General features: G+C 37.8%; 1 protein-coding gene across 3 annotated transcripts in view; it reads right to left on the minus strand.

Moving 5' to 3' along the window:
* Positions 1–208: 208 nt before the first annotated feature.
* Positions 209–27430, minus strand: part of NARS2 (asparaginyl-tRNA synthetase 2, mitochondrial) — a 102506-nt gene continuing 75284 nt past the window's right edge. For all 3 annotated transcript variants that reach the window (XM_046637966.1, XM_046637965.1, XM_046637964.1), the window contains 7 exons: positions 23629–23727; positions 23479–23516; positions 19186–19252; positions 17416–17553; positions 6012–6109; positions 4044–4070; positions 209–1106 (listed from right to left, as the gene is read on the minus strand). In XM_046637966.1, the coding sequence (XP_046493922.1) occupies positions 962–1106; positions 4044–4070; positions 6012–6109; positions 17416–17553; positions 19186–19252; positions 23479–23516; positions 23629–23727 (612 nt within the window). In that variant the 3' untranslated portion in view covers positions 209–961. The remainder of the gene's footprint in view (positions 1107–4043; positions 4071–6011; positions 6110–17415; positions 17554–19185; positions 19253–23478; positions 23517–23628; positions 23728–27430) is intronic.

The following is a 27430-nucleotide window of genomic DNA, read 5'->3' on the forward strand; positions in this document are numbered from 1 at the left end:
AATGGAATTTAAAAATATGACTGTCTTTTTCTTTGATTTTTGTATCAAAAATCTATTTTATTTATTATTATAGAAGTTATAAACATCTAATATGAATTATAACAACATTGATTAGTTTAAATAATACAACTTGTTACCTTTTATAATTAAGGATCAACAGTTATTAAATGTGATTTTTTTCATCCAGTCTGATGAAAGAAGATTTCAATTCAGAATAGCAACTTTATTAACTCAGTTAAGGCCCCAAAAAAGGAATATTTTCTTCTGTAATGTTTAGTAAAACACTGAGAATAAGATGGGCATTTATCACAGGTTAAATGCAGGGGAGAAAATATCCAACAACATTTTATTTTTAGCTACTAGTTGTTTCTCAAGGTCACACAGGGCAGGATCCAATAATTAAAGACAAAGTAAAATACATTGTCTCACACTGTCTTCAAGTTTGAAAGGAACTTTGGGACCATCTAGTTCAACTGCTTCATTTCTTCTTAACTGACATAATAGAGTTGAGATTCTACCTGCTGTAAGTACTTCTTCTTGAAGGAGTTCATCTTTCCATGAAATGCTTTCAACCTTGTTTTTTTCCTTCTTCTTCTCCCCAAAGCCCCCAGTACATAGTTGTATACTCTAGTTGTAGGTCCTTCTGGTTGTGCTGTGTGGGATGCTGCCTCAGCGTGGCCTGATGAGCAGCGCCACGTCCGCGCCCAAGATCTGAACCAGAGAAACCCTGAGCTGCCGAAGCGGAGTGTACAAACTTACCACTCAGCCATGGGGCCGGCCCCTGCTCTCAACTTTCTAAGAAAATCATGATCATTTCTATTTTTCATATATTATATCTTACAGCATGACAATTACATGTGAAAACTTCTGCATTTCTAAAATTCAAACATTCACTCTCCTGTGTGGACACTCATGTGCAACACCTCCGGCATGGAGTGATCTTCCTCAACCAGTCTTCCAGCTATAAAAGACATGAATGAGTAAATCTTGGAAAAGGGATAACATCTTTGATATTGTCAATTCCCAAGATGCACTGCAGATAGCGCTCAAATCCCATCCCAAAACCTCCATGTGGCACAGATCCAAATCGACGGAGGTCCAGATACCTGATTTTGAAAAACAGAGAACCGTCATCTATAAGTGCTGTATGGGATCAGACGTTATGATAGATTGTTATGATAGATTTTTATATTTCAAAAGTATTTTGCAATCATTTGTTATCGTCCACATCATTGTGGTAGACCAGTCTTTTACCCCCACAGACGGATGAAGGACAGAGAGGTTAAAGTGATCTGTTCAAGGTCACCCAGACAAAGAGCAGCAAATCCTGTCAGGCACTCTTGGGCCCTGGTCATTTGACCCTTTCTCTTTTAAGTTATTTATGTACTTATATACAGAAAACTTGCCTCATGAGGCTATAGAAAATTTTCTAATAATTTTACTAATTTTCTTGAAAAAACATTCCTCTTCTATTTGTTAGTATGTTAATGATAATGCTCTTTTTTTTCTTACCCAAATCATATTGTTTAATACACAGAGAGTGAAGAGTTTTGCCTGATATATTATAAAAAGATATCCCCTACTATAAGGGGGACTGTGAGATATATCAAGGGCAGGAACTGCGTCCTCTTCAACCCTTTTTCTCCAGTGTCTGCTCTGGAGTAGATGCTTACTATATGAAGATTTACTATTTGAAGGCATAACAATATACTCTTGAGGGCTGGTGTGAGGAGAAATTTCTAGTTCTCTGCTTTGAGCTTCGTGGAAGATATCCAGAGTCATTTTTCTGGAAGGCTAGACAGTCTCTGAAGCCCATTCACACATTCTATTCCCACTTAAGATCACATGGCTAGACAATGGTACAGCCATGATCCAAACCCAGATTCCAATATACCAGACTGGGATAAAGTTACTTCAGGAAAGGAAGAGAAGGAGGAAGACTTTATAAATATTTTTATGATGTCACTTGGTGGGGGAATTCTTGAGTTATATAATATTGGTTAAAAAAACTTTATAGCTTCTTGAATGATTTGTAAAATCAGTTCCAGAATAAAACAAGTGCTACAGCTGCTAGTCATTTGGCTCCTCAAGGATAAAAGACTATCACCTATCTCCCCACTATTAATAATAATGGCTGCATGTATAGGTATTTTAGGCAGTTAAGATTAAGTACTTATCTTTCTAAAATAGAAGGTGAACTGCAACTAGGCGAGTTACAACCAAGTGAGAGATCAATAAGCAGGAGTATCTAGGATAAAACTTCGGACTAGTAAGGACTACGAGGAGTAATGGAAGGAGCACCGTCTTGAGTAATTGACATGTCTGGTAGCTGAATTAACCTTAAGTTTACAAGGCATGGGGGCAGGATATACTTTGACTGAGAGAGAAAATGAGATGAGGGGCATATCAAATCACCTGCCACAAACACCTGCAGAATCTGAGCTGGCTGCAAGAAGTCCAGCAACAGCTTCTAGCTGGCTCTAAAGTTCTCATACGTGGATGTCAAAACCCTGGCATAAATGTCTGGAAACTGCATTCAGCAGAGGAATTCAGGTTGCAGCATTTTCCTTGCCTTTGCTTTGATAGAAAAATCCACTTCTAAGAAACAAGTTTTCCAATGAATATGTTTTTGTTGGATTGTTGTTCAATTGATTCTAGGGCAGCCAAATTATAGAAGAGATGGTACAAAATTTGTGGAACTAGCTACAGAGTTTATTTGCATATGGCATGTAGAAATAGGAAGTGAGCAAATTCTTAGACACCTGGGGTGGCTACTCACAGTGCAGTGGTAACAAGCAGAGGTCACAGACTCGAGGATTTCTAAAATCCCTTCTACTTTTAAAACACTATGGTTACCGTAACAAAGGAAGAAGGTTCAAATGATAAATATTTACATTCAGAGATCTTCAGAGTTTGAAAACTTCAGTTGGGAAAAGAGTAGTATTGAAATAATTAATAAATACCAGAAATGGCCTAACCTTATTTAATCAAAAATTAAAATGTCTTTGGCTAGTTTTTACACACTATGAATATTATCTTGTAAACAGGAAGAAACTGAGGTAGAATGCATAAGTTTGCTCAATCAGGCTCAGCTACCTAATAGTAAGACTCAGAACAAAGGAAAGAAAAGGGGAAAAAAACTAGCATTTACTGAGCTTCGGCTCTATGGAGATCCTTAATCTATACTGTTCCGTTTCATCCTCACAATAATCCCATGAAGTAGATATTATCATTCCAATTTACAGCCAAGAAAACTAAGACTTAGAGAGATTAAGTATACCTAAGGTCATTATTGGTAAGTAATAAGGCATTCAAGGGCCATTACCTGAACCCAATTTTAGGCTTTTTGCAACTCTGAAATCTAGCTCCTTCATTACCAAAAGGCAAGTGTGTAATTTGACCCTTCCTTCTCCTAAGGACAGCAAAAGAATTACTAATAGTGTTGATATTATTACACCAAGATCCCAAAGGAGTGCTGTTACAGAAATATAAATAAATGATTTGGATATATTGGAAATAACTGGCAGGAAGCGTCTGCAGAAAGAAAACCAGAACACCTTTGAACTAAACGTATGAATGCAGACAGGTGATCTTCCCTAAGAAGCTTAGATTTCTACATCTGGTGGAGACCTTAGGGATCACTCAGCTCAAGCCCCTAATTTCACACGCAGAGAAAGTGAAGTACAATGGTTAGGCACAAGGTCCCAGCTGTCTGCTTCTCACTGTCTGCTCTTTGCTAAGTCAGTTAACAACTCTAGGCCTCGGGTCTAGAAGGGGAATAAAAAGGAGATAAGAACAGTACCTAACTCACAGGGTGTTATGACGATTACATGAGATAATATACGTGAAACTTTTAACACGTTATCTGGCACACAATAAGTAAGAAATAAATGGCAGCCATTATTATTACTATTTTTCAAGGACTCAAAGTAAGTAATCTCAGAAGCTGTTCATTGTTCCATAGTGCCTAAGGAATACAAGTAAAAACTATGTTACACTCAGACCACAGCTAGAATGAGACTCATCAGGAGCCACATTCTTACCATTGGTAGGCTTCTGTCAGTCCTGATCTGTAAAAGGAAAATAACAAAAATGGCAATAAGATAAATATACTAACCACCAAACATTTCTTCTGGGCTGTATGCAAAGCGCTCTTTATAAAATAGTCTACACCAAAACCTGTGCTCTCAAATAACATGCAATGCAGTTAAGCAGCTGAATCTTTATTACATGGTAAGAAAGGTAAGTAAACTAACAGTCCAAGGTATTATCCAACAGGGGGTAGAGACAATAAACGCCATAGAAAGGAAGTACGGTCCAGAGCACAAAAGAAACAGTGCATTTGAGATGAGCTTCTGTCCTGTGACACAAGAAAAGCACCATCACTACTATGTAAGGTTGTTGGGAGGCACACACAAGGGACAGACAGACATGCCTTTCATCCTATAACATTAAAACAATAATATAGATTCTGAGGCTGCCTTCATAATATGGTTGCAAGTTGGTTTTCGCCAATTTGAGAAATGTTAATAAAATGTTAAGCTCTTAGTATTCATTAAAATTAATTTCAGCCCTTTAAAAAGGTGTTTGGGACCAGAGTGGATCTAAAGTGATGAGGATTATGAAAAATTCAAATATACAAAAATACAGAAAACATGGACAGAAGTCACAGACAGAACCCTGAGATAGGGAAACCCACATATCCATTTTATTAGGAAAGATAAATTTGGATTTTATCAGATATTAGGTAAACATTTAATGTTATGAGTAAAGGTTTCCTGAAGGAAGGAAGCAAGCAAAGAAAACAGACCAATTAATCTTTCAACAGATGAGGTTTCTTGCCATGTGTGATTTTTATTGTGCTTTAAAAAAAACCCCAGAGAATCTTCAAATTCTTTCCATCTAAAGAGTTTGACCTTCACTTCACTTCCACAGTTTTCCAAGGACTTTTTAATACCATAGTAATAGTAAGGAGCTAGTAGTCTGATAAAAATACATCTTCCCAGAACACATTCATCCTCTTTCTTCTGAACCCTAACCAAACAGCAGTTCAAATGATTGGGATTACAAAACCAAGTTACCCAACAGATTTATAGGTTGGGATCTTGGAAAAGCATCAACTTTTTAAGTTTTTCTCCATTAGGAAAAGGAGGCCTTGTTACACATGGCTAATTTAACAGGATATTGTCAAACAATTATGGCTTTTCCAGGTTACTGTGAAACCCAGTATCATCTGGAGAGAAGGATTAAACCTTCGACATGGGAAAGTCATTTTTTTTTTTAAAGTCTGGCACAGCAAAAGTGGAAACCATGGAAAATAGGGGTTTATAACCTTGGTTAGTTTAGGAAGTCATTGTGGTTTGTTGGCAGACCATGTATATACAGGAGTGGTAGTTCAATTAGAAACACAATTCCCTACTTCTCATTTCCAAAACATTTCCTATGTGTTTATAGATTCATTTCCCAGGTCTCAAACAGCAAGTTAAAATAAGTTATTCAAACAGCTAAATAAAGACCCTTACATAGTAGAAAACCTGAGGAAGGGAAAACTGCTTATTCTAAATGCTAACTTGCAGATATTTTTATTATCTTTCTTTCTCCATCTTTAGTCTTTCCTTGGTTCAGTCTTTATGTCCCTGTAGGAGTCCACCATCATAATTTAGAGTAAAAAAAGTACACAGAGAAGAGAAAAATGAAGGACAAGCTTTAAGGGGGAAATCTCCCTCCTCCTTCTATCATTAACTTTTTAAAAAGCCACTTCCATAGGGAGAGATACATACAAACAGCAGGCAAGTATCACTGCGATCTTGTTTCAGATAACAGTTTCAGTCTTTAAGAAAGGGAAGCTCAGAGAGGTCAAGTAACAACCTGCTCAAGGTCACACAGAATCTGAGATCCAGGTCTGTCAGGTGCTGAGGCTCATGCGCTGTTCTCTGTTACTTTGCCATGACTGCCTTTGAGTGCCCCAACCCCAATTTCTGAATTTTGTTTCCTTGAGGTCTGATCAATACCTGGCCAGTCGCTGCTCTAAGAAATGGTAGCGTTCCTCTCTGAGGCTACCTCCAAAGAGCTCTCCAACTCCAGGAACCAGAAGATCAACAGCAGCAACCTAAAAAGGGAAAAAAATCATACATACATAACATTACATTTTCAGAGGATTCCAGCAATTGTCAGCTTCTCGAGCAAGTGGAACTTTTAACATTTTGACAACTGGTTGTTTAACTGCTTACCAGAATCTTAGTTATGTTATCTGTTCCTGTTTCCTGTTTCAGTATCAAATGTTTAATGTTATCTTTAGAATACATGCTATGAGAATTGCAGGTGGACAGTTTCCTCTCCCCTCTTGCATCATTAATGCAGTGTACTTAACAAAGATGTGTTTTATTCACAAATTTGATACAAATGTTAATTATACAAAATGTGGGAAGTATTAAAATTATGAAATATTAAAAATCACCTATCACTATGCAGAAGCAATTCCACCTTGCCATATTTTTTCAGGTTTTTTTCTTATATGTTTACAGAGTACAGTAGAGAAAAAATTACATACAAAAATTCACCATTCTAATTGTCTTACCTAATATACAATAAATATTTTTCCTATGTCAGTTAAAATACTTTGCTTACGGTATAGCTGCACAGTTTATTGTTTAGAAGTATCACAGTTTTTATTTAACTGGTTTCATTTTGTTGAACATTTAGGTGTATGCATTTTTCTCTTACAAATAATGTGACAATGAAGTATGTAAAAATTTGTATTATTTTGTTAAGATATGTAAAATATGCTCTGATTATTAATCAAAGAAATATAAATTAAAATAAGAAGATATCATTTTGGGGTTATAAAAATGGTGACGATAAGAAATGAACATGAATAATATGGATTAAAGAATGCATAAACCAATTACTCTCCTACATCTGATACAACCTTCTGGTGACCGATTTGGCAAAAGATAATCAAAAGCCTTAAAAATGTAGTATGCTTTCACTAAGCAATGACAGTTCTAAGAACTAGTCCTAACAAAATAATCAGAGATGCAAAGAAAAGATTAATACACACGATGTTTATTACAGCATTACTTGTAACAAAAAATTCAAGTGTACATCAATAGGAGACAGATAAATTTTAGACATAGAAGAAAAAGGACTGACATCTACATAATGAGATGTTAATTTTTTTACCATTGTGATTTCTTATTTTCTCTTACTTGTATTTTTTTATTTTCTACAATAAAGATATGTCATACTTTCATAATAAGAAAACAGCAAAAAAATTTTTAATAGGGGAAAATGGTAGCTTGGTATTTTAATTTGTATTTCTTCAATTACTAGTACTATTTAATTTTTGAGAATGTTTATTTGCGATTTGTATTATTTTGTGACTTGGCAATTCTTTTTTAGGGGGCAGGTAGATATTTTGAAGACCAAAAATTTGAAGACACAAAAGTAAGAAAGATTTAATGCAACAAATGAAAATTAGGAATTCATAAAACATATTTTAATCTTTAAATGTCACATTATATTATAAACTCTTAAACTTTGCTTCACTTGACTATCAAGCCATACCACTGTTTTGATTTCAGAACTTTTGACTGAGCTATCCTTTATAAATAATTGAGATTAATAAAGAATGTAATTCAAGAATGTGCCCCAAATGCTGGATACCTCATCTTCATTACTATCACTAAAAGAGAAAACATTAGGCATGATTTTTATCACTCAGCTGAACTAGAGTGAGAGAGAACAGAAATTCACTAATTATTTCCACCTTTACTAAATCTTCTACCACTCAATAAGCTGGTGAGGAGTAAGTGCACAGACAGGTCTCTGTCACGCTACCACTGCTTGATGACCACATCTCAGTAATTCTTTTACAATCTTGGGGGCCTACAATAAACAGGCAGGTATTTTAGAATGTGGATTTGGTGACTCAAATGTGAAAGTACGTAATGAAACAAACAGCTGTGGATAGGTGGACAAGAGAGTCTTACTCTGTGATGAGGAAATTCTCATGGGCTAGACAATTAATAAAGTCAGACTCCAACCAGGACCCTGTCCTTATCCCTTCTATTCTCAGAGGAAGGAGAAGGTTCAAGGGGGTTTTTATGGCCACAGGAAGATTGGCATCTTTATTTTCTAATATATATTGCTTTCAGACATGGCTAAAATATGCTGGGAGTTAAGAGACACATGATGAAAAACCTGTTCTTAATTTCAATCCAGAGTTTCAAATTGAGAATTATAGGCAATCAGGGTTGGAAGAGAACAGACAACCAGGTGACTCTCTAGCCTTTGCTTGAAAATATTTAAAGACTGGGAACTACTGCTCCTGAAATAGAGCATTCCATCCTTGTGTAGCTCTGACTATTAAGAAGGTCTATCCAAAATCTATCATTTCCAAGATTTTGAAGGTGGGATGATTCCAAGACACAAAGGTGAGCAGTACTGCTTCTGATACTGCAAGTAAATGCAAAGCTTTACGAGTCAGAGCTAAAAAGATCAACTGCCTCAATAAAAGCTGTTGGAGAATCAGCTGTCGTGGAAGAACAGGCAGCAGAGAGTCTAGCTGAGGCTGGTGGCCAGTGACAACGGGATGAGACAACCCTTGAGGGACTGCTCTGCTTTTTCAAACAAGAGATCATTTTCTTGCTTGGTCTTGCTGCTAATACAACTAAAATAAGCAAAAAAACTCTTTTGGGGTTTTAGCACTTTTGCGGGTCTAAATTATGTTAATTTTGGACCTTAGTTTTTTTAACGCTATTTTTAGAGGAGTGTAAAAGACATATTTATCTTTGACTACAAACCTCATTTATTTTAATATTTGAGTTCACTGGAGCATTCAATGTGCAACCATATTGGTCTTAGACCTTTCTGTCTGGTTTTTGTTTATCTGAAATATTTGCAATTGCAGAGTAATAGTTGTGGAACTGGAAGCTTCTGAACCTTTTCAGTCCTACCTCAAAATCTTATGCCATAGTACAATATGTGCATTTTTTCCCCCTGGATTTCTTCCAAACCCATTTTCTTACTAACTAACGTACCTAACTGCTTATGTCCAACTTCTTCCACACTGGCGTTTATAAAATGTGGTAGTTGCTGTATTGGTTAGGATAGGTTAGGTTATGCTGTAGTAAGAACTCCAGAAGCTTAAAACAGAGTTTCTCAATCTCAGCATCAGTACCATTTTTGGCCAGATAATTCTTTGTTGCGAGGGCCTGTCCTGTGCATTGTGGGGTATCTAGCACCCTCTCTGACCTCTACCCACCAGATGCCAGTTGCATGCCCCTAGTTGTGACAATTAAAAATGTCTCCAGACATTGCTAAACATCTCCTGAGTGGGGCTGGGGGTGAGGGACAAAATAACCCCCAACTTAGAACCTCTGCTCTACAACAGCTGAATTGGCTTTTTAAAACATATGCTACATGTCTATCCTGGCTTGAAGCTGATAAAAAAAGCCTCTTTCTAAGGTATTGCTGACCTTATGGGAGATGGAAAAAAAAAGAGCAAGATGACTATGTACTAAAAGTATTTGTCCAGAAGTAATGTATGTAGGTCACGTTTGCTCACAGTTTTCCTGCCAACGCAAGTCACATGCAAGTCACTCAGCGCATGTCAAGGGGGCAAGGAAGTCTAATCCTCCCTGAGGGAGGAGCGGCAACTATTTACTTGCAGTAAAAGTTGACCGTGTTGCTCTCTTCCCCCCACCTACTTGGACTCTTCCACTTCCACTCTCTCAACCAATTCCTCATTGTGAATTAGAATTAAGGTCAGAACACTAGTTCCTCTATTTTCTTCCTCTGTACTCTAGGAGAGGAACTTATCAGTAGGAAAGAACTTACCAAAATAGTGTATTTTTAGTTGAATAAAAATTTTAGAAGACATCTGGATAAAGTCCTATATCACTACTAATTTTGTGACATGCAGAAGGAACACAGACATCATCTATGTCCTTTCCTTGTCTAGGTGGTTTGAAAATTCCCACTCTCAGATGGGTGAATTTTCTGTATGTTTTCTGTATCTTTTGAGTAAGGCATGGCTTTATACTGCCTTGTAAATATTCCATGAGCAAAGGGTACTATTTTTTTTCAATCAAGGACACATTTCTGAAATGCCCACAAAGGCCCTGTTTTCTTCTCTTCCTCCACATAACCTTCCTCTCTTCTCTTTTACTTTAGGTTTAGTTTCTCTTCAACCATATCAGATTCTCATACTTCCTGCTTTTCTTTTACAATGATATCCTCCAATCTATCTAGGATTCTGCACACTTTCTGAGAAGCTATAACATAGTAAAGTATTCCTCAACTATAAATAAAAGACATTTACATTTGGAATACACAGAGCTGTACTTTCTTCGGATATGATATAAAAAATACTGCATTCCCTAAAGATCACTGGAACAATTCCCTCAATTTCCCTATTTTTTAGTTAGAGTTGAGATTCCGGGTAGGATTCTTCTATCTTGTGTCTCTCCCTCGTAACTACTGGGTTAATAAACTACCTGTTTCTCTAGGCCTCTAGTGGAGGTAAAAGGCACATAGATATAACACACACCATGACATAAGGATGCACAAAATGCAGATGTGGAGGGAATCACACAAACTTCTTAAGAAGCAATGAGAAAAACTTTGTGCATTTGCCAGCTGATGGGCTGGGAGGCGGTTAGAGTGCAAACAGGTTGGAGACAAGCAAGTGGCCTAGCACATTAGCTGGTGATGACAATTTGCCTTTATGGCTGGCAGGTCCGTGGTTTACGGGAGTCTGAGGCTGGCTTAAAGAGCCAGGGCTGAGCAATCCTGCCCTTGATTAGGGAAAGTGAGGCTTTACCGGTTGCCCAGTAAAATGTCCTCTTAATTCAAAGTTGATCAAATTTGAGCACTTCTGATTTTATACCCTGCAACTTTGCTGTAGTTGTTGATTACTTCTAACAGTTTTCCAATGGATTCTTTGGGGTTTTCTATATATAAAATCATGTCGTCTGCAAACAGCAAGAGTTTCACTTCTTCCTTCCCTATTTGGATTCCTTTTATTCCTTTTTCTTGCCTGATTGCTCTGGCCAGGACCTCCAGTACTATGTTAAATAAGAGTGGTGATAGAGGGCATCCTTGTCTCGTTCCTGTTTTCAGGGGGATGGGGTTCAGTTTTTGCCCATTGAGTATGATGTTGGCTGTGGGTTTGTCATATATGGCCTTTATTATGTTTCCTTCTATGCCCATTTTGTTCAGAGTTTTTATCATAAATGGCTGTTGGATCTTGTCAAATGCCTTCTCTGCATCTATTGAGATGATCATGTGGTTTTTATTCCTCAGTTTGTTGATGTGGTGTATCACGTTGATTGATTTGCGGATGTTGAACCATCCCTGTGTCCCTGGTATGAATCCCACCTGATCATGATGTATGATTCTTTTGATGAATTGCTGAATTCTGGTTGCCAAAATTTGAGCACTTCTGAGACTAAAATCTCCACTGTGTTCCAGTGCAACTTTGGGAGACTCGAAATAAGTGGGAGGACCTGAGTTCTGCTGTCCTTTCGCTCTCCTACACAGATAACAACGAAGGCTATGAATAATTTTACTACACTCTTTGCTAACTTTCTAGTCTTAAAACTTATTCCACTTTGGGTGCATCTTCTAGACCAGAGTGCTGCCTGGCACATTTTCTTCCACTGTGTATGAGTTTTGATTTTGCTTAAGTCACACAGCTGCAGCAGCAAGCTGTCTAGAAATAGTTTGGGTTGGTATTCAAGCTGAACAAACCCCGGTCTCTATTTATGATATTCCCTTTCGACTCTTACTCTTTGATTCCAATCAGTGGATTGAAAATAAAACCCAGATCTCGAATTAAAAAACAAACAGGCTAGATAGGAGCAAGGCATTGAATACATTACCTTTTCTATGCTAACTTCAAAGAGACAGGGAACAAGTTTAATGTCCCTTCCTTTACTACCTTCTCTTCCTACCCATCTCAGTATTTTTAAATACTGATAAAAACACAAATTGAACACTTCCCTATTCAGTTTCTCACAGGCCGGTACCAACAATGGAGCAACATTACATACTATTATCAAAAGAAAAAAAATGTTCCACAAACCACAGGAAACCTGTTTGTGGTTTCAGCCTCGGTAAGCTCTTGCTCTAACTGCTGACACAGACAGTGTTTTGCCCCTAAAAACAACCAGGCACAGCTAGGAAAGAGAGCCTTCCAGAAGTGGCAGTGAAGATGCAGCAATGACTGATAATGGACTGTGGCTAGCAAAATGGCTGGTGTGGGAGCATTTCAGATGGACTGAATATTTTCAACTTTGACATAAATTTCCAGGATAATCATTAGTCCTAGATATGGGGAAAATTGGTAATTCCTTTCATCATTATTTCCGTTGGTTTGTGGCTCAAGCTATTTTGATGCAGGCTGGTTAATTAGCCCTAGTCCAGGGAAATTCATTAGACACCCTTGGTTGAGTATTCTTCCTTCGAAGTTGACTTCACAATATGAACGGTATTGAATGCTCACCAATGCTTAAATTTTCATGCTTTGCTGAGTAATACTGATACAATTTTAAAAATGAGAACATAACCTGGTGATATTGGCATCTCATCAGGGACTGTTGGACAGTCACTTTTTCCTAATCACACACGGCTGGAATGAATGGGTATTCCTCTCTGTGAGGCCATTTCCCTAGCTGAATATTTGCCATCTGCCTTTGGGGGACTTACCCAGGGACCCAGACTCAGGGACATATGGCATTCTGCATGTTTGCTTAGATTCATTTTACTGAGGCTCATGCTCTGTCCCGTTCAAATTAGCAAACATGTTTGATAATTTACAAGCCATTCTTATATACCCAAATGAGGAAAAACTTACGCTACATGAAATCAATGAATCGTAAAGCTGGTTAGTACCTTGGAGGTCATCTCATCTAATTCTCTGAGAAACTGAGGCTCAGAGATTCAAGAGACTTGCCTAAGGTCAGAGAGCTAACTAGTAAGAGAACTGGCTTTCAAACTCAGCACTACTAACTTCTTAATCCGGTGTACTTTTCATTACAACTTACTGCATACCTTCATTTTTTTTTTTTGGAGAGCGCTGGGGAGAGAAAGAAAGAAAAGAAACTATAATTGTAAAAATATACTATTTTACTATTTATTACCCTTGGCCAAATGTTACGAGAGTAGGTTAAATATTTCCCTACCCTTCTCTTTTGATTCCCTAGAGAAGGCACTTGTGAAACACACCTGTTTCAATTTATTTAGATTGAATCATGCCCATAGCAGAAATTCTTGCAATCCTACTTACAACCTGTTATTACAGCCCTACAAAAAGCAGCACAGAATTTAGTTAATTGACCCAAAGCCTGTTCATTCACCACCAAAAATAATAAAGTAGGGGTTGAAGCATGTACTTTATATAAGTAGGTGGAAAAGAAATCCAGGTTGTTAATGAGTCAATGTTATAATCTATGTCTAATGTATACAGTTTAAATAAATTATATTTTAATAATTTAGCTCTGAGAAGTTGTATGCTATAGTACGGCATAAATTACAGAAATACACTAAAGTCCCATTATAATGCCTTTAGATGTCAAGCTGTGAGACCACATTACTAGAGAGACTTGTCATAATGAAGCCCTCCTGGTACTTTGAAAGGTATGTTTGTGACCACAGTCTAGGAGAGAACTGCCTTTTATAGAATCTTATGTAATAGCATTTTATGATGTAGTAACACACACACCTTTCAACATAATTGTGCTTTATCATAATAAAGCCTTTATCAAAATTTAGAAGGAAAGGAGAGGGCTCCACACTTACTGACTACCACCCCAAACACTGTGCTATGTGTATTTCATATATTACCTAATTTAATCCTCACAATTTCATAAAATATGATCATCTTACTTTTATAGACTGGGAAACTAGGACTCAAAAAATTAGGTGGTTTATCTAAAATCACATGGTTTATAACTCATAGATCTGGGACTTGAACTCAAGAGTGTCTGATTCTAAAGCCACTAGACTTTCCTTTATGCCATGTTGCCATCACTCAAAAAATTTAAAGTAAAAGCTACTCTTTAGCTTCCCAGAAATTTCCTTAGCAAATCAAGTCACTTACTCACTAATTGTTAACAGTGTGCCTAAAACTGTGTTGGGTTTGATTCATCCATCTAATCACCTATCCACCACCAAATAGATATTAGGTGCCTGCTTTGTCCCAGGCACTACGCTAGACATTAGGGAGACACTGATGAGTGAAAAAGAGGTCCTCAAGTCCTCTGGCATAGAGAGAACAGTCACTCATTAAATAGTCATGTAAATAAACGTAAAATTACAACTGTGTTAAGGATTATGGTGGAATAACAGTTAGTAGCTCTGTGTCTGAAATTTCCCATGGTACCACTGTAGTGTTTAACAGGGTCTCTGACAGTCTGAAGGGTCAAGGAAGGTTTCTCTGGGGAAATGATGACTGAGTAGAGATCTGAAGAATAAGCAAAATTACTTAGGTGAAGAATATTGTTGTAGATTGAGAGAACACCATGTGCAAAGATCCTCTGGTGAGAGAAAACATTGCATGCCTGAAGACGTGGAAGAAGGGTAGTGTGGGTAAAGCAGACAGAGGAAAGGGGAGCACCCCGCACATCAGGCCAGAGAAATGGGAGCAGCAGATGATACTGGGGCTTGGAGGCCATATAAAGGATCCTGACTTTCATTTTAAGAGCAATGGGAGTCCACTGAATAGTTTTAAGAAGGGAGATAACGTGATCAGATTTACATTTTCTTAAGGGTCATGCTGAAATGAGGAGAACTGACTCAAGAGGAGGAAAGAGTGAATACATTAAGACCAATTAGAAGGCTACTGAAGTAGTCCAGGCAAGACACGATGGTATCTTAATCTAAAAAGGTAGAAGTGGAAATGAAGAGAAGTGGACAGATTTGAGATATATTTAGGAGTATAAAAATGACAGAACTTAGTAATAGCTTGAATATGGGAAGTGGCGAGAGGAAGATTTCAAAGATGACTTAGGTATCTGGCTAGCACAATTAGATGAAAAGAGAATACTGAAAGAAGATCAAATTTGGTGGGAGGAGGGGAGAAGAGGAGAAACTGTGGATTCAGTTTTGGATATGTTAAGTTTGAGATGCATTTGAGATACGTAAATGGCGATGAGTCCAGAGCTCAGAGGAGAAGTCTAGATTAGAGATACTAATCTCTGAGTTGTCTGAAAATAAATAATAAGCTGTGGGTACAGATGAAATCACCTGGGGAAAGAAAAAGGACCTAGGATGGAGCCTTGAGGAATCCCAACATCTAATGGATTAGTAGAAGAGGATGAAATCTGTATAGGAGACGGAGAAAGAATAAGCCGCTGAGAAAGGAGGAAAACTGGGAGGATGTGATGTCCCAGAAGCCAAGGGAGGAGAGAGTTTTGAGAATAAGAAAGTCATTAATAGTGCTGAATAATGCTGAGAGGTCAAGTAAAACAGAGACTTAAAAGTCTGAGGATTTAATAACATGACGATTATTACTGACCCTAGAGAGAGCTGCTTCAGTGGCATGAAGGGTGGAAGTCACACTAGAGGGAATGAGAAATGAGCAACAGACGCCATGCTACTCATAGAAACCTCACTTGCCATCCTGAAGAAATTAAGAGTTTCACTTGAGAAGGCAAAAGTTATAGAGACTACAAAAAAGACACAATGCTACCAGTTTTAGTAATTCTTGAAGTGCTACAGAAATCCAGAAAAGTCAGGAAAGTCTTTACAGAGAAGGAAAGCCTTCAGCAGAGCATTTAAGGAAGTGCAACACTGAAAGACTGAAGAGTGCTCCATCTAGGGAAATCAGATGAGAAGAACACATGGTGTGTGGGGGACAGGGGTGGGGGTGGGGGAGTGGGATCGAGGGGAGTGATAAAAAAGACAAGAGATACAAACCCAGCCCTCTGCTTTGTGATGCAGGCTCAATACTGAATTATTTAGGATTGGATAATCTATGCCCTAGTCTCTTATTTTTTGCTGCCTGCCTGTGGGCCAATTCATTTCTCATAATCAATTATACCAGAGGGTTGGTAGGGAAAAGAGAAAATTGGAATCATAAATCAATTATGTTGCTCATTGGTTTTGGAAAATGCTTTGTGAAAGGTGGGGATGAGTAAAATGAAGAGCTAAAATGTACTTTTGTATTTGTGATTTTGAGGCAGGGTGAGAGACTGGAAAAGAACACAGACTTCAGAGCCAGAGGGAATCAGGTTTGAATACTAACTCTGTCACTTCCTACCTATGTAGCCTTGGAAAATGCAGTCAGTCTCTTTGCAGCCCAGTTTTCCATCTGCAAAATTGGAGGAAACAATAAGTTTCTTGGCAAGGTTCCTTTAGGACTTAGCGCTGAGACTGGTGCCTGCCTCATAGGAATCTATTAATTGGTGGTGAATATTGTTTTAGTAATACTACAAGAGGGAAAATAGGAAATATATTGAAAGAGAGAATCTTGTATACCTAAGATGGGGGAATTTTATTTACTATGGGCCTTGATCTATATTTTTCTACTGGTATTTATCTAGAGACAAGTGAAAAGCCAAAGATAGCAAAGTTTAGTTTTTGGACCTTTTTTTGAGATAAGCATATTTGTCTCACAGACTTTTACAATTAATGATATTAAGTAGATAACTATTCAAGAAATACATAGTCAAATATATTCTTATTTTATATTACTGCTAATTTTGTAAAGGAGGGAAGAGACAAAAAAAGGAAAAAAAGGAAAAAGGAAACCAGAAGGATAAAAAGCAACTAAAGTTAAGGGTGAACAAAGAACAGAAGATAAGAAGGGCTAAAGAGAGCAGAGAGACGGACAGAGACAGGACAGGCAGACAGAGAAGAGGGAGTCAGAAGAGAACTGAGAGCAGGACCTGTCCTGCCCTCCTCCATCCCTCCACACCCTCCCCTCAATACGTCCATCTGAGAGGCACAAAGTACGCTAAGCCCCCTGCTCTGCCAAGCTGGCTCTTCCTCTGCCCATCAGGCCACTGCTGTCACCTCTCGCCCAGCATATACCCTGGCCTCCCCCTCCCCGCTATAGTCTCCTAACCAGTATTTAAGTTGACAGTAGACCTGGCATTGCTATACAGAGCTCTAGGCCACTTCATCTCAGTTATTTAAAAACCAAACCAAAACAAAAAGACCTACACCTGCATTTGCTAAACTAAGAAGGACACCTTGTGACAGAAATGAGGAAGTATGTTTATAGAACACTGGGATCTTCTTTGAGAACACTTTTTTAGAGGTGCCTTTGAGAAACTATCGTTTTAAGCGATATAAAGAATGATAGATATAATTTAACAAAATATGCCAAAGAATAAATGAAATTTTAATTAAGGGAAAAACCCGAACTCTGAGATGGCTAACTCTCATTTAATTAGCGTCTTTTCTTACTGTGTGCTGAGGGCCATCTTCATTATCTCTCATGTAGAAAGGCTTGAGTGCTAACGGATAATTAACGACAAAGACTGGTATGTTGCCACAGTGCTTCACCAGGAACTTTTCATGTTCAGTGTGTAGATCAACACCCCACTGTAAAGAGAAAAAAGAAATTACCAGAGGAGAAGACAGAGTAAAAATACATACTGCAGGACCTGAAAATAACCTGAATCAGTTCCAAGGGCTTCCTCTCCCTGAGGATCAGTGATGTGTGGAGCTGTCTGCTGAGGTTACACAGATGACTGACTAGAGAGAGAGATGTGTTAGCAAGAACATCCAAAGGCCTGGAAAGATGAAAGCTGAAACTCGTAGATAAACACTCTGCTTTCTGCCCCCATCTCAGGGAGCGGCATTTAGCAGATGAAGAGCATCTGCAGGAAAACAAAGCACACTGTCCACAGTGGATGAAAACCGACTTCAGAACCATACTTTTTATTAATACTGCCTAGAGCTTCTTCTACAGTCACTATTCCTAAGTCTCAGGAAATTAAATGATGAAAGATAATATTCCTAATATTGAGTCTATCTTTGGCTAGATGGCTTCTCTCAGTGAATATTTTTTTTTAAATAAAAGAGTCAACTCATAGATGTTCTTTGATGAATATTTAATAACATTGTTCATCTATTTATTCAGCAAATACTAATGTGCCTATTAAATCCCAGGTACCATGCTGGGGACTGGATATAGGGGTAAGAAAAAGAGACTCCCTGACTCCACGCAGCTTCCAGGGTAGGAGAAAAACATTAAATAAAAGCTTATGCAAAGAAATTAATTGATTATAAATATAACAAGCGCAGGGCACTATTATAAAAGGACCTGACTTAACTGGGAATGGGACTGGGGTAAGGACTGGTTTGAAGACAAAGGCACCGCATTCCCAACACTATCTTCTGACTCCCACTCGTCTGGCACTATCTGAATTAGAGGAAAGAAGCAACACCACAGGAACAAGACTTGCCTCCAACATTATGTGCATGCCCACCGATAAATCATGTGGCCTCTCTGAACCGATACCCTGGCCAATAAAGGAGTTCTAAAAAAAAAATTTGCTGTTTTCCCAAGTGGATCACAAATTAGGAGACTCTCTAAAGTTCAACAGAAAAAGAACCCTGTTTAATGTGTTGCCTCAACTTATTTGATCACATAACCTCTTTTTCTGTCACCTGTTATCACTCAGAATACACTTTGAACTAGGTGATTTCTACACTAATATTCTATGATTATAATTGTTTTTTAGGATTTTCATCTTCCTAAACTTGGGAAACCTCTTACAACCCTTTAGTCACTGCTATTCCAAATGATATGATTCTACTTCAAAGTTATTTTTCATTCTAAACATTTCAACAAGGTTGAGCAACCATCAAAAAAAGCCAACGTACAGGGGCTGGCCCAGTGGCATAGTGGTTAAGTTTGTGCACTCTGCTTTGGTGAGCCAGGGTTCTTGGGTTTGATCTTGGGCATGGACCTACACACTGCTCAATAAGCTGTGTTGTGGTGGGTCCCACATACAAAACAGAGGAAGACTGGCAACAGATGTTAGCTCAGGGACAATCTTGCTCAAGCAAAAAAAAAAAAAAAAGCCAATGTACAGATGAGCAAATACTACATATTGCTAACAGGAGAAGGAAACTTATTTTAAAGGATCTTTAATGAAACAGGATAAGGACAAGAGGGACACATATTTTCATTTATACATATATATATATATATATATAAAATATTACCTCTGGGGTGAAGGTGAAGTTCTGGGACGCCTGCTTTAAGATCTCCACTGCTTCAGTATAAGAAATGCTAGAGAGAAACAGGGTAAAGGGTCAATACAATGGGCTGTTGGGTTAGTCCATCTGAAAACTAGAAAAGGCCTATTCCCACACAGCCTTTGAGATCCTAAATGAGTATTAAATAGGTATTGCGTAATCAGGAAGTAAGGTTGATCTAAACCCATGAGAGTCTGATCAGCATGAAGAGAAATGACCACTCAACAACCCACTCACGATCTACTTGCCATGGACACAGAGGAGCTAGTCACTCAGGCAAGGAAAGATTTTCTTCACATTCATGCTATGCCAATGCCCTAATAAAAGATGTGAAATATTGAGGCCAAAAGAGCAAAAGTCTTTCCTTAAAGTTGTCATTCATTCATCCAACAAACATATATTGAGCTTACACTATGTGCTAGGCATTATTCCAGGCACTGGAGATACAGTACATAAAAACAAAGCCCCTGCCTTTATGGAGTCAATATTCCTGTGTGTGTGTGTGTGTGATGGGGGATAGGGGTGGGGAGTGGGGAAAAGACAAATAAACAGAACAATATAATGCCAGGGAGCTATTGGTGCTATGAAGAGAAATAAAGCAAGGTAAGAAGATGGAGGGTATTTGGGGGGCTATTTTAGATAAGATGGGCAAGAAAGGCTTGACTGAGTTGGCGACATGTGAACAGAAACCTGCACAAGGAAAGGAAATGAGCCTTATAAATATCTGGGGGGGAAGCATTCCAGACAAAAGGAACAGTGAGTACAAAGGCCTAAAATGAGGAACAGTGTGGCTCATTTGAGGAACAAAAAGGTGAATGTGACTACAGCATCTTGAACAAGAGGAAGAGTGCCAGGAAATCAGATAGGAAAGGGAGTCAGAGGTCAGATCCCATGGACTCGTTCAGGCCATAGCAAGGGCTCTGTAATGTATTCTAAGCATCGTAAGACTGTTTAGGAAAAATATCATTGATTATCTCAGTGAGAAACCCTCATGCCTAAAACAAGCCAAACCAAGAATTTAACTATTTGAATAGGTTAATACATGCACACAGTTAAAAAAAAAAAATCAAGGGGGCTGGCCCGGTGGCGTAGTGGTTAAGTTTGTGCACTCCCCTTTGGCGGCCCAGGGTTCATGGATTCAGATCCTGGGCACGGACCTGTGCACCACTCACCAGGCCATGCTGAGACGGTGTCCCACATACAAAATAGCAGAAGACTGGCATAACTGTTAGCTCAGTGACAGTCTTCCTCAAGCAAAAAGAGGAAGATTGGCAACAGATGCTAGGTCAGGGCCAATCTTCCTTACCAAAAAAAAAGAGAAATAAATAAAAAATTTAAAAAATCAAGATCTATAAAAGAGTACACATCTCCCTTCCACCCTTTTCCCACAACTAGCTACCTAGTTCCTCTCCTCACACACAATCACTATTATTGGTTTCTTATGTGTCCTTCCAGAGGGTTTTATACATCTATAAGCAAATAATATACACTCTCCCTTTTTTTTAATAGATGCCAGCCACAGCATACATACCATATACACTCTTTTACATCTTTTCTCACTCAATATATCTTGAAAATCTTTTCCTTTCGGTATACGAAGAGCTTCTTTATTTTTTGAACTATTACACAATATTTCATTTTGTGGATGTGTCCTAATTAGTTTAACTAGTCATCTATTGATGGATATTTCAGCTATTTCCAATCTTTTGCTATTATAAATCATGACTACATATGTCTATTTTATGCTATTACAAACTATTCTTATATACTTAGCATATGGAAAAAATTGAACTGCTGGATCAAAGCATATTGGCAATTGCAGTTTTTATTTATTCTGAAAGATACTGCCAAAGATATGGTTTCCCTTTTACAGGGTTACACCAATTTACGCCCACCAGTAGTATATGAAAACGTCAGTTTCCCTATGTCCTCTGCAGTACCGGATGATTAAAAACAAAAATCTACAAACTTTCTGAAGGACACTGAGCTCAAAAAATAACTTACCCCAAACAAACTTATTCTCTGAAGCAAAATGAAGTTCCTACCTATAATAACAAACTGGAAAGAGTCGCATCTTATAGTATAAAAAAAGCCCCCAAGGCTGTGTTTTGAGTGATAGGTTTTTTTCTGAGATGAAAACTCTATTCAAATTAAAATCTAGTATTAAATAATAGGTAATTTCTAAGGTAGGAATGGTGGTGGTATTGATAGTAGTAATAATTTTAAAATGAGCATTTTACAGAAGGGAAACTGAAGCTTAGAGAGGATGAGTAACTTGCCCAAAATCACTCAGTAAGTAAGCAGTAAACCCTGATGCGCTGACTCCAGAGTCTAAGCTTTTAACTGCTGAGATCATGCCTAAACCACTGGCAGTTTCACATGTTGAATGAAAACAAAAGATAATGGGCTCTGGGTTCCCCCTCTGACTCTACCACTTACTAACTATGTAAATCACTTCACCTTAGTGAAAGCATTTTATAAATACAAACGTTAAAAAAATTAAGTATTTGCACTTCTAAAATAAGGAGATTGGACCACATTGTCTAAAGTTCTTTCCTGCTTAGACATTCTATTGTTCTCTTCCATTAACTACTTGATATGATCTACTCATTATACTGAGAAATACAAGAGCAGTCAAAATGGTAGCACTAGGATTTTGTGCCGTTGATATGCTACTGTTACATTATTAAGAAAAAATGACTCTCAAGTCTAAACATCTCTTGTTATTCTGTATCTTCTGCCCCACGTGATTTTCCCACGTCTCTGCTCCTTTCTTACTTTATCTTCTGTTATCCTTTTCCCTTATTCACTCCTGCTATTACTTGAACACACCAGGCATGCTACAATCTCAGGGCCTTTGTACTTGCTATTTCCTCTGCCTGGAATATTCTTTTCCCACATACCCATATAACTAGTTCTCTTACTTTCTTTAGATCTTTACTCAAAAATTATCTCAGTGAGATCTTCCCAGCCACATTATCTAAAATTTCTACCTCCTCACTCTCCTTTTGTCTTCTCTTATCTTCTTTCTCTTCTCTGTTTTTTCCCCCCTTAGTATTACTCATTCTCACAGACTATATGTTTTACTTATTTATCTTGTTTCTTGGCTTGTCCTACCTCCACCAGAAACGTAAACTCAATGAAGGCAGGGAATGTTATCTGCTTTTTCACTGCTTTGAGACAGTTTTCAGATTCTAAAATAATGCCCGGCACACAGTAAGTATTCAATATAAATTTAAGTGAAAGAAGAACCTCAAAGGCCTTCACTTGTACTTCACTGCCTTTCGAATCTCTATCTTGGGGCTTCTGACTATTTCCTCCTTTTCTGACCCCATGTCACTGCCTTGCTATTCATTCAGGTTCAAGGACTCAGCTCTTTAAACTTGTAGCCTGAAGGTCTAGGTTGATAGCTGAAATTCGTAGTTCAGTCAAGCTGGCCAAGTTTTTCTCATTCTCCTCCTCAAGGAGAGGTTAAATCCTCTTAGAACAAAATCTTCCTAAACCTAAAGACGGCAAGTGAAGAATGATACCAACTTATGTTCAGAAACAACTTTCTATTCTTCTGAGTATCAAATTTCCTATATACACTGTAAATACACTGAATACTAAGTCTTATATAAGTTGTTGGTACTATCTATGAAGAGGTTGCTTATTGTTCTTTTTCCATATCAAGTATGCGTTGTTTTATAATAAACTGTAAAAAAGGAGCAGCCTATCTGACTAATATGGTTGGTGGAATAAACAAACAGTCCAATATCAAGTACTGTTTGAACAGGATTATTGTGGAAATGAAGCAATAAATATGTTATACCTAAAATACAGAGCTTTAGGTTTAAAAAAAGTGGCTAAAACTCAGTTTAGAATATATTATCAGGTTTTAGCAAGAAAAGTAAAGAAGAAAAAGAAAGAGTGAAACAGAGAAAAACTGAGGGGCAGACATTACATGTGCATATTTTAAAAGTTTGCTTTTTAATCAAGCAAAATTTTGATTACTAAAGTTAGCATTAGTTTGAATTGCATTAATACAGTTAATAATTACTATGTTCATTTATGTTGCTATGATTTACTCATTTATTTACTCATGAAACATTGATTGTCAACTATGAATCAGACACAAGAGCTATAAAAATAATTAAAAGATGGACCTTCCTTGAGTCTAGGGAGTGTGATAAGCAGATATATAAAGAAAAAAATTTACTATAGTGTGAAAAAGATGATAAAGTATGAATAAAGTTCAGAGAAAATATAATATCTACTTACATTAAAAAGTTGTTTTTTAGCATATGTTCTAATCTGTCCTTGGTAAGAAAAGAGAAAAAAGAAAATTTATTAAATGTAATTATATTCATTATATATAATTAACATATTTAAAGAGTACATGTATTGGGCTTTATTCACAAAACTAATTACCTTTTGGCCAGGAGCTATGAATCTGTGACAGAGTTCAACGTCTTCAGGACAATTTGAGAGAACCAGCATGGTTGCAGTCTTGAAAAGCCGCTCCATAACCTAAGAGAGATGACAGAGAAGTGCCTGACGAGTAAGCTACTTTATATGAAAAATCTGCTTAGGGCCCTGTAAGGACTGCTCTCCAAGTTTTAGTAACAATAAATCCGTTAGGACTCTCAATCCCCAAATGTACTACAGCAAGTTAGCTCTGTTTTCCATATTGATTAGAGCAGCCAACACAACTTCTTCTCAGAGGTAGGGGAAAAAAAAAGAAAGAAAAATATCTCAATCTTTTGTTAACAGTTTCAATACTGGTACTGAAGTGGGATGTCAAATGAACAGCTAAAACTGATTAATGCCTCTCTAAACTTCAATATACTCACTTGTAGAATCAGGATAGTGAGAGTACCTAGTTTTCAGGATCCTTGTGAAAAATCCACTGAGATAATCCATGTTTAAGTCTTAGCTTAGTACCCGGTCAGAGAAGCACACAACGAACATTGGCTGTTGTGAAGAGTGAGACACTTTGAAAAGTGCTTCATTCAGTCATTGGTAAATGAAAGTAAACTTTAAAATTAGAGAAGCAATGAGACATAGCCACATCTAAATATACACATTTTTGCTTTGCTATAGCATGAAGTAAAAATAACACAAATCATTATACAACACAAATCAGCATATAAGAATTCATTCTACCAGCGGTGTCCATACAAGTCTCATGGGAAAAACTTGTTTTTAGAAGGAAAAAGTGGAATGAAGATATTTCTAAAACATTTTCAATCAAAATTAAAATTTTGGGGGGCTGGTCCGGTGGCGCAGCGGTTAAGTTCGCACGTTCTGCTTTGGTGGCCCAGGGTTCACAGGTTCAGATCCCTGGCATGGACCTACGTACTGCTTGTCAAGCCATGCTGTGGCAGGCATCCCACATATAAAGTAGAGGAAGATGGGCACGGATATTAGCTGGGGGCCAGTCTTCCTCAGCAAAAAGAGGACTGGCGGCAGGTGTTAGCTCAGGGCTAATCTTCCTCAAGAAAAAATTAAAATTAAAAAAAAACAACAAAAAAAACCCCTAAAATTTTTGCTTTGAAATCAGTGAGATCATAGCAGGCCCTCCAAATATCGTACTCATAAAGATACATACATTTACAGAGTACAGGCTGCCTCAGAGGCAGGAATCTTCCTTTCCTCTCTTGCATCACTGGTATACCCTACCAAGGCTGGAAACACAGTGGGGACATAAGCTTCTACTCAAGTAATTTAATAATGATCAGATATAGGAAAGTACTTAGTAGCCAAGCGACGACCAGATATATTTATTTTTTTAATAGATATATAAAATATTTTCATGTTTTATATTTTTATATTTAAATATTATTCTGTAGGGGAATAAGTTGACGAAAGAAGAGCAAAAGGAAGCTAAAGATCTTTTACTTTGAGCCTATATCACCTTCAATCTAGCAGTGAGATGAAGGAATCACTAAGTAACTGAATGATTTATGACCGGTCATATCCTTCAGTCACTAAAAAAAGCCGACGTGTATTAAGAGGAAAAAAGAACAGGTAGATTGGGTACAATGCCTGCACGGTTGAGGGACACAGTACGCCTCTCTGTAGGACAAAGACTTTGACCACTCGGGTAGTTAAGTCGGTGTCTTTCATGAGCAGTAAATTTCCATTTGAAGAAGAAAATCATTGGCTTCTCTAATCTTGACTTTCAGACTATGCTCTATAAATATACTGAAGAAAACAGAAGCTTAACTGAAGAGTTAGAATAACCCTCAGGTGCTTTTAAAAATATATTACTCAATGGCATTAAAATAGTAATATTTAATTGCTTATACTTCATGAGTGGAAAAAATCCTTTGTTACAATATTCTGATTCAATATTTAAGAGGCTGACTCTTCATTGAGATAATTTCCACAGAACGTAATTTATAAAAAGGATAAAATTAAGAGAAGGAGGAGATTACTTTTGGGGGTGGAGCATACTTTTTTCTTCTGTTTTTAGGAAAAAAGTTTATATTTCAATTAATTAAATCATTCAACAGTGTATGCCTTGAGTACCATTCAGTGGAGTCTCAAAGAAATAAGCCTTCTTTAATTAAAGAATAGATAATTCTAGAGCAAAGATCCTAAGGTGTAATATTCTAACGTAATTTACGTGTGGTCTTGTAACCTTCCTCTGTATCTATGTTGGGCCAGTGGAGTCAGGGTCAAGGCAGAAACAGGGAGGTGAAACGTGTGGTTCAACTCCTTACAACACTCTCATCGCCTGAGTAAAATAACAATGAAGAATTGGGTAGTGGGCTCAAACTGAAAGCTGCTTAAGGGATTTTACTGACTCCTTGTGAGACTCAGATCCTGACTCCCTAAAATCTAGAAGAGGGTTACTTGACAGTGTTACTATTGACATTTTTGGCCAGATGATTCTTCGTTGGGGGAAGGTGACTGTGCATTGTAGGATGTTGAACAGCATCCCTAAGCCTTTACCACTAGATGCTAGTAGCAACCACTCTCCCCTACACCCCTGCCCACTCCCTAGTAGGGACAACCAAAAATGTTCCCCAGGGGACACTGATCTAGAACAATCAGTGGGAGATGTTAAGTCAGTGGGAGCACGTAAGTGGATACTGTGGCGGGTGGCCAGAACACTCCTGCAGGATCAAGAGCTTTATCTGCTGGGAATATTAACTGCTGATGGTCCTCAGCTGAGTTCTACTTCAGGACCTGTCTGGGCTAAGAGTGCTGTCTTACCCAAGGTTAGCTTCTTCCCAAGGCAAGCCGGTGTTCAAAGACTGGATGAAGTGGGGAGACACAAAGGCCCACCCCCTTCTTGCCTTCATGTGGTACAATTATGAAGGACCATTCCAGCTCCAAACTTGCTCACAGAATTGGCTAAGGCCCCTGTTTGCAAAAGCATCACAGTTCAACTTCTCCCTCAGCCCATGGTGCTGCCCTCCTTTCCTTACAGGTGCTGTTCTCCAAAGCATTTCCCCAATAGTCCCCTGCATGCAAATCTCTGCTTCGGAAATTGTTTACCAGGAAATCCAACCTAAGATAACAAAATAGTGAGTCCATTCTACTTGGTGGTATACGTGGTATTTATGTTTAAAGTGGAATTGGGTCATTTACTGGGTGAATCAGTATATACATATAAATGAATAAAAGTGAGATGATGAAAAGTGCTAAAATAAACATCCTGAAATCACAGATCAAAACTAAAATATTAACCAAAATGGTATTGGATAGAGAATTCAAAATAACAACAGTTAATTTCTGGGTACTTACTAAAGTGCCATGAATTATGCTAAGTGCCTTATTATCTGTCTAATCCTCTGAACTTCTCTATAAAGTATGAATTATTATTCCCATTTTATAGACGAGGAAACTGAGGCTCAGAGAAATTAAGCCCCTTGTCTAAGGTCACTTAGCAAGTAAGTGTGGAGCTAAGAATCAAATCCTGGTCCAACCAACTCCAGAACTTGTATGCTCTATCTGGATTATAGCCACAGCCTCCTAAAAGGGCTCCCACCCCTATTTTTATCTCTCTCTAAATCATTCTTTATATTGCTACTAGAGATATGTTTCTAAAATATAACTCTGACCATGGCCTTTCCCAATTGAGAACTCTTTCTCCTTTACATTTTGGATTAAGTTCAAACTCCCTAGCATGGCATTTAAATACAAGGTCTTTGGGGCCGGCCCAGTGCTGTAGTGGCTAAGTTCGCATGCTCAGCCTCGGCGGCCCAGGGTTCACAGGTTC

This window comes from Equus quagga, chromosome 14 (assembly GCF_021613505.1).
Source record: "Equus quagga isolate Etosha38 chromosome 14, UCLA_HA_Equagga_1.0, whole genome shotgun sequence".
NCBI classification, from domain to species: Eukaryota; Metazoa; Chordata; class Mammalia; order Perissodactyla; family Equidae; genus Equus; species Equus quagga.